The sequence below is a fragment of the Myotis daubentonii genome, chromosome 2 (genome assembly GCF_963259705.1).
Source record: "Myotis daubentonii chromosome 2, mMyoDau2.1, whole genome shotgun sequence".
Classification (NCBI taxonomy): Eukaryota; Metazoa; Chordata; class Mammalia; order Chiroptera; family Vespertilionidae; genus Myotis; species Myotis daubentonii.
The window spans coordinates 178,709,566-178,723,147 of NC_081841.1; the positions used below are offsets into that span (position 1 = coordinate 178,709,566).

At 38.4% G+C, this 13,582-nt stretch overlaps 1 protein-coding gene across 2 annotated transcripts in view; it reads left to right on the plus strand.

Moving 5' to 3' along the window:
• DNAJC3 (DnaJ heat shock protein family (Hsp40) member C3) overlaps nucleotides 1-13,582 on the plus strand; it is a 77,278-nt gene that overhangs the window by 32,807 nt on the left and 30,889 nt on the right. For both annotated transcript variants that reach the window (XM_059684975.1, XM_059684976.1), the window contains one exon: nucleotides 5,616-5,690. In XM_059684975.1, the coding sequence (XP_059540958.1) occupies nucleotides 5,616-5,690 (75 nt within the window). The remainder of the gene's footprint in view (nucleotides 1-5,615; nucleotides 5,691-13,582) is intronic.

Below are 13,582 nucleotides of genomic sequence, written 5' to 3' on the forward strand. Positions count from 1 at the left end.
AGTTTTCCCAGCACCATGTACTGAAGAAACTATTGTTACCCCATTGTATATTCTTGCTTCCATTGTCAGAGATTAGTTGAGTATATAGGTGTGGATTTATTTTTGGGCTCTCTGTTCTGTCCATTGATCTATAATCTCTTTTTGTGCCAGTACCATGCTGTTTTGATTATATAGCCTTGTAGTATAGTTTGATATCAGGTAGCATGATATTTCTAATTTTATTCTTCTTCCTTCAGATAGCTTTGGCTATTCGGTGACTTCTTTGGTTCCATATACATTTTCGGATAATTTGTTCTAGTTCTGTGAAAAACGCCATTGGTATTTTTAATGGGGTTTGCATTGAATCTATAGATTGCTTTGGATAGTATGGACATTTTAACAATGTTAATTGTTTCTGTTCAAGAGCATTGTATATCCTTCCATTTTGTGTGTCTTCTTTAGTGTCTTATAGTTTTCCAAGGTCTTTTAGTTCCTTCTTAACTTTCTTCGTAGATATTTTATTTTTTTTGATGCAATTGTAAATAGTATTATTTTCTTAATTTCTCTCTTTGGTAGTCATTATTGCTGTATAGAAATAGAATTTATTTCTGAATATTAATTGTGCGTCCTGCTTAGTGAATTCACTTATTAATTGTAATTGTTTTTTGGTGGAATCTTCAGTGTTCTCTATATATAGCATGTCATCTACAAATAATGACAGTTGTGCTTCTTCTTTCCAATTTGGATGCCTTTTTCTTTCTTTTTCTTGTCTGATTGCTATGGCTAGGACTTGCAATAATATGTTGAATTAAGGTGGTGAAAGTAGACATTCTTACCCTGTTTCTGATCTTAAAGAAAAAGTTTGAGTAAGATGCTAGCTGTGGGTTTGTCATATATGGCCTTCATTATGTTGAGGTATATTCCTTCTGTCCCCACTTTGCTGAGAGTTTTTATCATAAATGGATGCTAGATTTTGTCAAATGCTTTTTCTGCACCTATTAAATGATCATATGATCTTTATTCTTGAGTTGGTTTTATGTGGTGTATCATGTTAATAGATGTGTGAATATTGAACCAAACTTGCATTTCAGGAATATATTCCACTTGATCCATGGTGTATGATTTTTTTTTTTAATATGTGCTTATTGATTTCAGAGAAAGGGAGAAGAGAGAGAGAGAAACATCGATGAAAGAGAAACATCGATCAGCTGCCTCCTGCACACTCCCTGTTGGGAATTGAGCCTGCAACTCAGGCATGTGTCCTGACCGGGAATTGAACCTGCAAACTTTCTGGTGTACAGGATGATGTTCCAACCAACTGAGCCACCTGGCCAGGGCCTTCATAGTGTTTTTAAAATAATCCTTTATATTTCTGTGATGTCTATTGATACTTCTTTTTCATTTCTGATTTTATTTATTTGGGCTCTCTCTTTTTCTTCATGAATTAGGCTAAAGGTCCTTAAATTTTGTTTATCTTTTCACAGAACTAATTCTTAGTTTCAGTGATCTTTTCTGTTGTTTTTTTAAGTCTCTTTCATTTCCACTCTGACCTTTATTATTTCCTTCTTTCTAATCACTTTGTTTTTCTTTTTCTAATGCTCCCATATGTAAACTTAGATTGTTTATTTGAAATTTTTCTTGTCTCTTGGCATAGGCCTACATTGGTATGAATTTCCCTTTTAGAATTGCTTTGGCTGTGTCCCATTGATTTTTTCAGTGGTTGTGTTTTCATTTTCTTTTGTCTCTCAGTATATGTTGATTTTCTTCTTGATCTTGTTGTTAACCCATTAATTGTTTAGTAGCATGTTATTTAGCCTCCACATGTTTGTGTTTTTCAGTTTTATTCTTGTGATTGATTTCTAATTTCATACCATTGTGATTGGAGAAGATGCTTGATATAATTTCAGTCTTACTAAATTTACTGAGACTTGTTTTGTTTCCAGTAGGTTATATATCCTGGAAAATGTTCCATGTACACTTGAACAGAATGTATGATCTGTTGCATTTGGGTGAAATGTTCTAAAAATATCAACTTAATCCCTTCAATCTGATGTGTCACTTAAGGCCAGTTTCCTTGTTGATTTTCTGTCTGGGTGATCCATCAATTGATTCCAGTGGGGTGTTAAAGCCCCCTACTGTATTGTATTACTACTGATCTTTCCCTTTATGTTTGTCAAAGTTTGCTTTATATATTGGGTTCTCCTGTGTTGGTGTGGATATATTTTTAAGAGTTACACATTCTTGTATTAATCCCCTTATCATTATGAAATACCCTTCCTTATCCTTTGTCATGGCTTTTTTTCTTTAAAAAAATGTTTTTATTGATTTTTAGAGGAAGGGAGAGGGATAGAGAGAGAGAAACATCAATGATGAGAGATAGAAACATCAGTGATGATTATCAATTGGTTGCCTCCTGTATACCCCCTACTGGTGATTGAGCCTGCAACCTGGGCATGTACTCTGACTGGAAATCGAACTGGTGACCTCCTAGTTCATGGGTTGATGTTCAACCTCTGAGCCGCACCAGGCCTTTTTCTTAAAGTCTGTTTTGTCTGATATAAATATTGTTACCCCAACCTTTTTATTTTTTCATTTTTACTAGCATGAAATATCTTTTTCCAACCCTTTATTTTCAGTCAGTGTGCATCTTTTGATCTGAGGTGGGTCTCTTATAGGCAATATATGTACGCCTTGTTTTTTAATCAATTCAGCCACCTCATGTTTTTTGATTGGAGCATGTAGTCCATTTACATTTAAAGAAATTATTGATAGGTTTTTAGTGATTGCTGTTTTATTAATTGTTTTCTGATTGTTTTTATGGTTCTCTGTTCTTATTCTCTTGGCTCTTCCCTTGTATGTTGATGACTTTCTGTAGTGTTATGTTTGGGTTCCTTTCTCTTTATTTCTTGTATATTTCTTGTAAATGTTTGGTTATGGTTACCATGTGCTTTATATATACCAAGTTATGTATAAAGTAGTCTATTTTAAGTTAATGGTCACTTAGGTTTGAACATATTCTAAAACCAGTACAATTTTTACTCATCTCCTCCATGTTTATATTTTTGGCATTGTTTTTTACTTATTTTATGTGTGTTTATGTGTATTCCTGAATTTATTGTTGTAATTACACATGATCTTCTTTTAACCTTTGTACTAGCTTTATAATTTACTAGAGGCCCGGTGCATGAGATTTGTGCACTGGGGGTGGGGGTTCCTCAGCCTGGCTTGTGCCCTCTCACAGTCCAGGACCCCCTAAGCTGGCAGTCAGACATACATCTCGCAGTCTGGGGCTCTCGCAGTCTGGAACCCCTCACTCCTTACCGCCCTACTGCAGCAAAGGCTTCTACCATTGCCACTGTGCTCGCCAGCTGTGATCCTGGCTTCTGGCTGAGTGGCGCTCCCCCTCTGGGAGCGCACTGACCACCAGGGGCAGCTCCTGCGTTGAGCGTCTGCCCCCTGGTGGTCAGTGCATGTCATAGCAACCAGTAATTCTGCCTTTGGTCAATTTGCATATTAGGCTTTTATTATATAGGATTGATCCACTGCTTTTATTAAGGATTTGCCTTTGTTAGTGAGATTTTTTTCTTTTCTAAATTATTCACATGTTTGGTCCTTTTACTTAAAGAAGTCCCTTTTACATATTTTGTATACTGGTTTGGTGGTGATGAACTTCTTTAGCTTTTTCTTGTCTGGGAAATTCTTTATCTCAGATTTTAAATGATAAACCTGGCTGGGTAGAGGAATCTAGGTTGTAAATCCTTGCTTTTCATTATTTTGACTATTTAATATCAGTTCCTTCTGGCCTCCAAAATTTCTGTTGACAAATTCACCAATAGTCTTATGGGAATTCCCTTGTACTTAACTATCTGCTTTTCTCTTTCTACTTTCAAGATTCTCTCTTTGTCTTTAACTTTTGACATTTTAATTATGACGTGTCTTTTTGTGGCCTTCTTGAGTTCATCTTGTTTGGGACTCTCTGCACTTCCTGGACTTCTATGTTGATTTCCTTTGACAGGTTAGGGAAGTTTTCAGTCATTATTTCTTCAAATAGGTTTTTAACTCCTTTCTTCAAATAGGCTTTTTTTTAATCCTAAGATATGAATGTTGGTATGCTTGATGTTTTCCTAGAGGTTCCTTAAACTATCCTAATTTTTTAAAACTTTTTTATTTTTGCTGTTCCAATTGGGCTTTTTCACTACCTTCTCTTTCAGATTGCTGATTTGATTATCTGCTTCATCTAATCTGTTGTTGATACCCTCTACTGTTCTCTTCATTTTAGTTATTGTATTCTTTAATTCTGATAGGTTTTTTTTAATGTTTTCTATATCCTTTTAAAAAAATGTTCTCTATCTTTTTGTTGAACTTCTCACAGAGTTCATCTTTTCTTCTCCCAAGTTCATTGAGCATCCTTTAAATCAGTATTTTGACTCTTTTATCTGGTAGAGTGCTCCATTTCATTTAGTCCTTTTTCTGGAGTTTTGTTTTGTTCTTGAATTTTTTACATGTTTCTTTGTTTCCTCACTTTGTTTGTTTCTATGTGTTAGGTAAATCTGCTATGTCTCCCAGTCTTGACAGAGTGGCCTTATGTAAAAGGTGTCCTATGGGTCTAAGTGGCACAGTCTCACTGGCCATCTGAGCCAGGTTCTCCAGGGATGTCCCCAGTTTGGGTTATATGTGCCTTCCTTTTGTAGTTGGGCCTTAATTGCTGCTAGCACACCTGTGGGTGAATCTGACCCTCAGGCTGATTATTTAAAGTCAAACCATCATAAGTTGGGCACTGCCCATATATCCATAAGGTTATGCTAGTGTTACCACTGTCTAGTTTCAGAACATTTTTATCATCTCAAAAAGAAACCCTGTAGCCTGGCCAGTGTGGCTCAGTGGTTGAGCATCGACTTATGAACCAGGAGATCATAGTTCAATTCCAACTCAGGGCACATGTCCAGGTGGGGGCTGTAAAAGAGGCTGCTGATCAGTGATTCTCTCTCATCTTTGATGTTTCTACCCCTCTTCCCCTTTCCCTTCCTCACTGATGTGTACGTGTGTACGTGTGTGTGTGTGTGTGTGTATTTATTTAAAAAAGAAATCCTGTACTCATTAATAGTAATTTTCATATCTTCCCTAGCCCCTGGCAACCACTTATTTTTCTGTCTCTATGGAATTTGGATATTTTACATAAATGAAATCTTACTATTATATAGCCCTTTATGTCTGACTTCTTTTCACTTAGCATAAAGTTTTCAAGGTTCTTATACTTTATTCCTTTTTATAGCTGAATAATAATTCCATTGTATGGATTTTATCACATTTGCTTATTGATTTATTAGTTGATGGGAATGTGGGTTGTTTTCCACTTTTTGGCTGTTGCTGTGAACATTCATGTACAAGATTTTGTATGGACAAATGTTTTCAACATTTTGGGTATAGCAGAAAGTATTTTTAAGGAAGCATACTTTATCAAAAATTGAACATATTTGTTGGTTCCAGGAAATATTCTTAGAGTGCCAAATCAAATAGGCATTGGAAAATAATTACTTCATTAATACTTCATTAGCTTATTTAATTTTATTCTTTGTGTTTAAAGAACATTTAGAAATGCATAGTACTCAGAACACCTTTCTATTATTTTTTTCTAGGCAAGATTACAGAGAGGCCACTTATTACTCAAACAAGGAAAACTTGATGAAGCAGAAGATGATTTTAAAAAAGTGGTAAGTTAAATTTGTGTTTGGCTCTTTGAACATGTTATTCTGAGTGAATATATTCGATATATATTTTATAGGAAGACATAATTTTATATATAAAAGGGAAAATATTTCATTTGTGTATATAAGAATCACAGTTCTTGAATTAATACTTGGTGGCTGACATCAAAGAATCACTTTAATAGATGGTAGGTAAAGTCTGAGGAATAAATATATAATCCTGACTCAGTTTTTGTAGCTCACATGCTCTGTTTTGTCTTCTGTGAGAATCTAGAGACGTCAGCTGAACTATTCTAAGTCCTCTACGGAACTTGGGAACCCCTTTAATTTGATTTGAAAGGAGTAATGACACAAATTCTCTTTGTATGTTAATCCTCACTGGAAGTTATTTTCCCATTGATTTTTTTTTAGAGAGAGTAGAAGGGAGTGATGGAGAGAGAGAAAGGTCGGGGGGGGGGGGTGGAGAGAGAAGGAGGGAGAGAAACATCGATGTGAGAGAGACACATTGATTGGTTGTCTCCCGTATGCCCCCCTTCCTGCCCTATGACCATGGAACAAACCTGAAATGAGGTATGTGCCCTTGACTGAGAATCAAACCCATGACCCTTCAGTGGGGAGGGTTGATGCTCTACCACTGAGCAACACTGGCCAGGGCCATGAAACAGATTCTTAAAAGGGATTTTCTCAGTTTCCCATATGGCTACTTTACGCAGCGTAAAGTGTTGAGGATTTCATTCAAGAGGGCAGAGTAGCGCCCAGAGTCTCTATGACAAACTGACCTTTTACTTGCTAATGCTGGCAGCCTTTCATAACGCTTTGTTGTATTATTATACTAAAAGAACCTGTACCAGGCAGAGATGAAAAGTTATGAAACTGGGTGGAGAAAACAGAGAACTCTGTATTCCCACTTCATTTGTTCATTTAACAAACCTTTATTTTGCTAGGCAGTATAATGTTAAATGTCTGATTTCTGTCCAAAAAAGTGTAAAGCATTTTGGATTTGTTGGGGGAATGTAAGATAATATGTAATTGAAAGGGGTATATCCTGAAAAATGATTTAGAGAGAGATAGCTAGCCCAATATCTTTATGCCTTCCTTGGGCTTGTTTTAAGGCCTGCATTTTTGTTCTACATGGATTTGTTTCTGGAATGGTTTAGAAAAGCCATATATTAGAGTCCATTATTCATTATTTGCATTTTTGTGGTTTATCAGAATGCTTAGGTACTATGATGATATCCACTCTGACAATAAAACTAAAATTTCTAACATTTTCATAACCATGCCACAATGCTCAGTTGTATGCAGAAAAATCTAGAAAACAATAGTTTTGAATCAGAATCTTGCCTCATGATCTCAGTAATATTGGATGTAATTTTCTGTTGATCTAATCTTCCTTGCTACTTGAGAGCAGGCTGAAGGATGAGTGGTGGAGACACAAATGTGCTGGGAGCATAACTTTCTCTAGCTCAGTCCTTTGTATATAGCAAGTGTTGTATAAAAATCTGTTGAGTGGATAAATAAATGATAATAAAAAGGATGTGTTTTTTTTCTTTTTAACAAATATTGGAATATATTGCTTAGAGTTGTTTTTTTTCCAATCACACATTAATAATACTACTATTTTTTGTTGTTAATCCTCAGCTGAGGATATTTTTTAGAGAGAGTGGAAGGGAGAGGGAGAGACAGAGAGGCACATTGGCTGCCTCCTGCACACACCCTGACCAGGGTTGGGGAACCTGCAACCAAGGTACCTGCCTTTGACCAGAATCGAACCCAGGACCCTTCAGTCTGCAGGCCAACGCTCTATCCACTGAGCCAAACCAGCTAGGGCGAAATAGCACAGTCTTATACTATTAAAAGGGTAATATGCTAATTAGACTGGGAGACCTTCCGGACGTCCTTCCGGACAAAGCCGTGGTGGCGTGGCCGAGGCAGAGGTGGTTAGGGGTGATCAGGCCAGGAGGGGGATGGCAGTTGCGGGTGGTCAGACTGGTGTGGGGGAGGCAATTGGGGGCGAGCAGGCTGGCAGGGGGGGCCAGTTGGGGGTGAGCAGGCCAGCAGGTAGGGAGCAGTTGGGGGTGAGAAGGCCGGCAGGCAGAGTTGTTAGGGGCGATCAGGCAGGCAGGCAGGTGAGCGGTTAGGAGCCAGTGGTCCCGGATTGCGAGGGGGGATGTCTGACTGCCGGTTTAGGCCCGATCCTACAGGGGTCCCAGATTGGAGAGGGTGCAGGCTGGGCTGAGGGATACCCTGCACCCCCGTGCATGAATTTCATGCACCAGGTCACTAATTTAGAATAAAGCTTTAGCATAAATTAATCCTTAATGGGCATTGAATGTATCTTTTTGGAAAAGTGAGTGTTTGCAACTTTGGGTATGTGTTGGGTTAATTAATGTGTTTTCTGTGATCAATATGAAAACCTTCCAGAAGCAAGAAGGGAAACTTTGATGTCACTTTTCACTTTTAGATTGTCCTCTGACAGTCATGCTTCTACTGGTGTGTTCTTAACACTATCCTTGCTGTTATTGTTATAGGATTCTTCCATGAGAATGCGCATCAGTACTGAATATTTAATTTTTAATTGAAAGTTTTGAGATAATCATAGATTCCCATGAATTAACACAAAGATTCTTTGTACCTTTTACCCAATCCCCAGTCTCCCCAAATGATAGCATCTTATAAAACTACTCGAGGCCTGGTGCACGAAAATTCGTGTACTAGAGGGGGGGCCCTCAACCCAGCCTTCCCCCTCTCACAGTCCACAGGGAGTGGGCCTAAACCACAATCTAGCCTCCCTCTGTGAGAGGTGACTAGGCCGATCAGGGGAAGGCGCCGCCCCCATCACCCGTTGCTGCTGCCACTGCAGGCTGCTGTAGCTGTCTGCCCTCAGCCCTCGCAGCTGCTGCGGCTTTGTTCGGAAGGATGTTCACAAGATCTCTTGTCTATCTGATCTAATAAGCATATTACCCTTTTCTTAGTATAGATACTTCAATACTACAACCAGGATATTGACATTGATACAATCTACCAGTCCATTTAGGTTCTCACAGTTTTACTAGTGTTCATTTGTGTGTATTAACTCTACACTTTTTTTATATCTATCACCACAGTCAAGGTACTGAACAGTTTATTGCCAGAATGATATCCCTCCTGTTGATCCCTGCTGTTGCCCATTAATTACCACACCTACTTCTCTTCCATAATTCTTCAGCCCATAACTACAAGCAAACACTAATTCGTTACTCATTTCTTAAATTTTGATATTTCAAAAGTTTTGTGTACATGGACTCAAATGTATGTCACCTTTTGGAAATGACTCCCCCCCCCCCCCCACCTCAGGATAATACCCTGGAGAGTCATCCAGATTGTTGCCTATATCACTTAGCTTATTCCTTTTAATTGCTGAGTATTTCATGGTATGTGTAGGACACATTTTATTTATCCATTCATTAATTGATAGACATTTGCATTGTTTTCACTTTTTGGCTATTATGAATAAAACTACTCTGAACATTTTCATATAGGTTGTAGTATAAACGTAAATTTTCATTTTGCTGGGATAAATAAGTACCCAGGAGTGCAGTTTCTGGGTTGTAATTGCATGTTTAGTTTTATATATAAGAAACCACCAACTTGCTTTCCAAAGTGACTGAGCCATTTTACGTTTCTTGGCATCCTTGCCCGTATTTGGTATTGTTACTATTTTTTATTTTACCCATTCTGAGAGGTGTGTAGTGGTAGTGCAATGTTGTTTTAATTCACATTTCTCTAATGACTAGTGATATTTTCATGTGTTTATTTGCTATTTGTAAGTCCTTTTTGGTGTAATGGCTGTTCATGTCTTTTGCCTATGTTTTAATTGGATTGTTTGCTTTTTCACTATTGTGTTTTTGGAGTTCTTTATATATTTTAGGTACATTTTAGATACTTTATCACATATGTGGTTTGCAAATATTTTCTACCAGTCTCTCTTCTCAACATTTTACCTGAGCTTTCAGAGAACAAAAGTTTTTAAGATTTTTTATGAAGTCTAATTTATTAATTTTTTTTCCTGTGAGTAGTGTTTTGGTATTATGCCTAAGACTTATTCACCAAGCCTTGGGTTTCAGAGATTTTTTTCTGTCTCCCTTCCTCTCTAAAATCAGTAAAAATATATTTAAAAAAATAAAAATTTCTGTAACAGTTTTGTGTGTAAGAATAATCGTAATTAGATTGGATTTGGTTTAGAGAAAAATACAAGTACAGAATTCACACATTTTAAAGTATTTAAAAATTAAAAAAATTCTTACCCGAGGGTATGTTTTTCATTGATTTGAGAGGGGGGGGGGGGAAGACAACATCAATGTGAGAGAGAAACATTGATCAGTTGCCTCCCGTACATGTCCCGACTGGGGATTGAACCTGAAACCTAGGTAGTATATGCCCTGACCAGGAATCAAACCTGCTGCCATCTTTCGGTATACCAGATGATCCTCCAACCAACTGAGCCACACTGGCCAGGGCTTATGTTACGTTTTATTTGGAGTATGTCTGGGTTATCTGGAATACCCGGATTTAGAATTCAGATTAATAATTAGAAAATCTCAAATTCATATCCTTTTTCTAGGTAGAAGTACAGCGTCCAGGGTATACCAGTAGATGGCAGAGGAGGAGACGGGATCATAAAATGGGAATATTGAGAAGAGCTTAGCAGTTAACATATATTAAATTGATTAAATTTCAAGCATTTAGAACAGCCGTGGGCAAACTATGGCCCGTGGGCCAGATCCGGCCCGTTTGAAATGAATAAAACTAAAAAAAAAAAAAAAAAAAAGACCGTACCCTTTTATGTAATGATGTTTACTTTGAATTTATATTAGTTCACAAACACTCCATCCATGCTTTTGTTCCGGCCCTCTGGTCCAGTTTAAGAACCCATTGTGGCCCTCGAGTCAAAAAGTTTGCCCACCCCTGATTTAGAACCTACATTCTTCTGGACAAGTGACAAATGAATGTTATCAGGTGAACAGCACAGAGGTACAAATTCAAAACCAATACCTCCAATAATTAGTCTTTCTAAGTGAGGAGATAAACATTGAAACTATTTAGAGGGACACTGTCTGTTACATTAAGCAAAAATAAACAAATAATATAGAGCCTAAGGTTGATGGAATTTGAGGGAAATGTTTCTAGTCATATATAATACTGTGAACATTGCAAATATAAACAGAACTTTTGCAGAAAAATCTGTATTATGAAAGAAAAATACTTTCTCAAAGATTGTAAAGAATATTCATTAACAAGAAATACACACACACACACACACACAGACACACACACACACTAGAGGCCTGGTGCATGAAAATTCGTGCACTGGGGTGGGGGGTCCCTCAGCCCTGCCTGCCCCCCTCTCACAGTCCGGGAGCCCTCAGGGGATGTCTGACTGACGCAGTCTGGCCTCCCTCTCACCGGCTGATCAGGGGAAGGCGATTCCCCTATCACACCTCTGCTGCTGCCACTGCCAGCCATCGTGGCTACCTGAGCCTCGGGCCCTTGCAAAGGCAGCTGCTATCCATGGCTTGCCTGAGCCCCAGGCAGCCGCTGTGGCTTTGTCCAGAAGGCTCAAATGTCCGCCCTAATTAGCATATTACTCTTTTATTAGTATAAATGGTGTTGCTTTATAAACCTAGTTGTGGAAAATAAAGTTAGTTAAATGGCAAAATAAAAATGTTGTCTAAATGTTATTACTACAGAAAACATTTGTGTGTGCTAGATTGGTATAAGTGGCAATTATTTAAAGCTTATAGCTTGCCTTGTCCACTGACTTTCCCCTCTCTCACCTTCCAACAACAACAAAAATTGTGTGGAAGAGACTAGACTGTTAAGATTAGGAGAGGAGCCGAAACCGGTTTGGCTCAGTGGATAGAGCGTCAGCCTGCAGACTCAAGGGTCCCAGGTTCGATTCCGGTCAAGGGCATGTACCTGGGTTGTGGGCACATCCCCAATAGGAGATGTGCAGGAGGCAGCTGATCGATGTTTCTCTCTCATCGATGTTTCTAGCTCTCTATCTCTCTCCCTTCCTCTCTGTAAAAAATCAATAAAATATATTTAAAAAAAAAAAAAAGATTAGGAGAGGAAAGAAGCACATTCCATCCAGAAGAGGCACTCTGTAATACATTCCAATACAATCTATCCAAAAGGGAGCAGTGGTGAACATATAGAAAACAAGTTATCAATAAACTTCTACCGAGAGCAAAGAGACAGCACACACACACACATTTGTACTCCTTCCAATGTGGTCTATCACAAGTATTCAAGACCACCCCAAGGATGATAAGACAGGCATAGACAATCATTCCATGGCCGTAATGCAACTCACCTTCAGCTGGATAATTCAGTCATGCAGTGACAGTCCCCCACAAGCCAGAGCAAGCTGAGGTGACCAATTTCTTCCTAATTACCTATGACTACTTGGAGTACTGTCTATTCCTTCAAAAGCCAGAGGTTATACAGACGAAATAGAATACCTAAAGTATCCTAAAAACAAGTGGAGAAATATAGAGCCTCTATCAAGTGATGATAATCTTAATGCTTCTCCTTTGGAGTATTTTCTCCTACCAGGTGGTTCTGGGGGTATTTTTACAAAATAAATCCACTAGAAGGGGAAACAATATGATTGGTCAATTGAAGAAGAGACATTTTTAGAAATCAACTATTGTCTTCACCGCATCCAAAATTGGAACCTAGCAACTACAATTCTCATCTTAATAAGAATATTAGATTTCAGGAATTATTACAGAACTAATCTTAAAGAAAAAAGTTCCCAAAAAAGTCAGTAGCTTTTTAAAAAAAATTAAAATTCTTTATTGTTTAAAGTATCACATATGTCTCCTTTACCCCCATTGACCTCTCCCTGGCCATTCCCACCCCCAGCACATGTCCTCACCCCCTGTACTATCTGTGTCCATGGGTTATGCTTATATGCATGCATACAAGTCCTTTGGTTGATCTCTTATCATCCCTTCCCCTGCTTTTCCTCTGAGGTTGGATGGTCTGTTTGATGCTTCTGTGTCTCTGAATCTATTTTTGTTCATCAATTTATGTTGTTAAAAGTCAGTAGCTTTTTAATGTCGCACCTAATTTTTCTGAGCCATTAAGCTTAATGTTTTCCATCTGGAGGAAGTAATTATTAAGAGTCATTGTGTATGAGACCATGCTGGGAGCAGGGATGAACTGTAAACAGACAGAAAGGATCTTATTGGGGTGACATAAATGGTCTAAAAATGTGGAGATGATTGCATACATGGTTAATTTATTAAAAATCATAGAATTACCCAAAATTAGTGAATTTTTGATATATAAATTATACATGGATAATGTTGTTAAAAAAGAGACAAAGGCCCTAGTTGGTGTGGTTCAGTTGGTTGGGTATCATCATGTGCATCAAAAGGTTGCCAGTTTGATTCCTGGTCAGGCCACATGCCCGATTGCAGGCTCGATCCCTGGTAGCGGATATGCAGGAGGCAGCTGATCCAATCAATGTTCTGCTCTCACATTAATGTGTCTGTCTGTCTGTCTCTCTCTCTCTCTCTCTTTCTTTCTCTCTTTCTCTCTCCTCGTCTCCCTTCCTCTCTCTTTCAAAATCAATAAAAATATCTATCTATATAAAAGCTTAAGCATTCGACCAGTTGCTATGATGTTCACTGACCACCAGGGGCCAGATGCTGAATGCAGGAGCAGCCCCCTGATGATCACTGTGCTCCCACAGCGGAGTGCTGCTCAGCTGACTGACAGGCTCCTGCAGCGGTGTGAGCCTCTCACGTGGACATTCCTCCTGCTTGCCCCTCCCCCATCTGGACAGTGACTGGGATCGGGACTGGCATCAGGACTGACTGGGCTGCTTCTTGGCCATGGGCGTGCTG